At 35.1% G+C, this 2,498-nt stretch overlaps 1 protein-coding gene across 1 annotated transcript; it reads left to right on the top strand.

The window, feature by feature from the left end:
• Window positions 1–1,074: 1,074 nt before the first annotated feature.
• On the top strand, window positions 1,075–2,247 carry LOTGIDRAFT_236291 (hypothetical protein). Its single transcript, XM_009066677.1, has 2 exons — window positions 1,075–1,203; window positions 1,499–2,247. The coding sequence occupies exons 1-2, from the start codon at window positions 1,147–1,149 to the stop codon at window positions 1,823–1,825; spliced, it is 384 nt and encodes a 127-aa protein (XP_009064925.1). The 5' UTR covers window positions 1,075–1,146; the 3' UTR covers window positions 1,826–2,247.
• Window positions 2,248–2,498: the final 251 nt, after the last annotated feature.

The raw sequence follows: 2,498 nt of genomic DNA on the forward strand, positions 1-2,498 counted from the left end.
AGTCAACGTAAATAATTCGCATTGTCCTGAGGACAAAAATAAACAAGTTGGCTTAACGCTTAATGATCGTGAGTGGTAATCATTTATGATAAAAGTATATCAGTTATGATGTTTCGGACAACTGACCTAAAGAAATGAAATTATGAGCTGTATTTCAATCAGAGTAAAGAAGCGTGCCAAGATTGAATCAATTTTGATACAGTTTTCTTAAAATATTAAACACTTTATGTTGTTCCAGTAATTTTTGCATTGATTTTGAAGAATTTGTAATTTGCACCTTTTTTGGATTCATCGTCCCTGTCCAACAAGTTTAAAGTTTTCAATGAAAACTACGGAAAGGGTGAAAAAATAATAGCTTATGTGGTATTTTGCTTGAAAAATCCACATTTTCCCTCAAAATTGTTTAATTTATTTATTTTTTTGTGATGTCTGTAATGATAAATATATAGTACCTACATTTTACTTGGGGTTGTTCTTATTTATGGGATTAACGATAATCCCTTGAACTGGATTAACTTACTATTCTCGCTGATTTGGATTAAGCTAATCAATCGCCCGAACTGAGGGACATAATTTTAGAAATAATATGTTTAATATCAACCGCTATTTGCAAAACAAGCTGTCCTGATGAGGATTGTGTATCCGAAACACGTTCCTGCAGCAGAGTTGTTGATTTTAAGAACGAGCCTATAAGTGGCTCTTACAAAGGGAATACATGTCCGCTCCCAGTGAGGTCTCAAGTGGTCCGGAAGTGTCAGAATGATCTGCGGCGCTACCGATGTAGGCATGCTCAATTTAGTACAGCACAAAATTTTAAGATCAGGTTCAGGAAAATGGACACGTTCTCGCCCGATGGACTGTTATTTATGAGTGATCAGTGGTTGGGTAAGGGTTAACGAGATTAGTTAATCTCTAATCCTTGACAACCTGGCAAAACAAAACTGCCATTGTCCTAAATTGGACACGCTAAAACCGGGTAACCACCAAGACTAAACCCCAAACAAACCGTCACGTTAGAAACCTCGAAAATAAGCAATATATACCCTTAAATCCCTACTGTAGTATCACAGTCATCCATCAGCTTCGAGCAGTCAATTTGTCAATTCACCTCTAGTTTGGTCGCAGTCGCAACTTTTTAACATAAAAATGCAGAACATTGATTTAGTCAACCGAGATCCCAACAACATCAACGATCACATCGGGGTAAGTCAAATCGATACAGACTTCTTATGTGCATCAGGGATACCATTCTGATTCTCTAGTCTTTGTATTTGCATCAGGGATGCTTCCAATACCCCTTCTGAGGTGGTTCGTGTATATCAAAAAAAAAAAAAAAAAAACTAGATCACATTGTGATTGTCGTTCCATAACTTGGTACCAAGAGACTCGCAGACTCCGTTCCAACTGTAAGAGGTTATCACGCCAACCACATCCGTATTTTTTCATAATGAAAACTGAATCTGAACAGTTTAATTTATCGATACTTTTTCATTTTCAGGTTGAATTTGAAGATATCTTGGCCGAACCTGATGGTGCTCACAGTATAGATTGTGTTTGGAAAGCTTCTTATTGTTGTTTTAATTTCTGGAAGAATTTCTGGTATAAATTAGCTACTCTATGTTGTGGAATCTGTATAGCTGCTGAATGGGGCTGTGAATTTGCTAGTATCGCCTTTACTCATGTTTGGTTTATTACTCCATTATTTAAAGTATTAGAAATAGAATGTGGCTGTTTAAAGAAATTTTATGGAATGTGTGTCCATTGTTGTTTAGATCCATGCTGTGAATCTGTTGGACTCATGTGTAATGCCTTTAAAAAGGAATAGTGTATAATAATGACCCACAGGAATGAATGAAGAACGACCATTCTTTCTCTATGGACAACGCGGATATTCACTTTTTAGAGCCCCTGGCTCAACAAAATCTGAACCCTGTGTTCAATTCAAAGTGTAAATGAACGGCCATGTATACCCGACTGTTCATCCCAGTTCAATTAACTTTCAAATCTAAGATCATAAAATATTTTGTAATTTCGTGATAAGATATCTAATATATCTTTGTAAATATAAAGTCAAAATATTGTGGTCTCAGCTTTGATATACAGTTTTTTGATAAATGACATTTAAGTTTCCATATTTTTCATAGAAATTTGCCAAAACCGTGATAAATCTTATTGTATAATGTATTTATATTTTCCTGTTGTCAATAATTATCTTATTTATTAAACAAATTTGAATTCTCCTTATTCTTTCCATCATGATATAAGAATCATTCTGGACGTTAGGTATTTTACAATTGATGCGTTCTGGTCCTAGAGACATTCTGAACCCATTTTTGTCTTTTGCAACACAACTCTCCCATCCCGTCCATTATATACATAAGATATCCTAAAAAAAAGTCACTGTTGATGCCTAATCGAAACTGAGACTCATTCTGCTTAAAAGTTACAATTTGCCAACGAATTAATTAATTGTGGTCTGAAGAAAGTAGAGTAGCCTC

The sequence above is a fragment of the Lottia gigantea genome, assembly GCF_000327385.1.
Source record: "Lottia gigantea unplaced genomic scaffold LOTGIsca_79, whole genome shotgun sequence".
NCBI lineage: Eukaryota > Metazoa > Mollusca > Gastropoda > Lottiidae > Lottia > Lottia gigantea.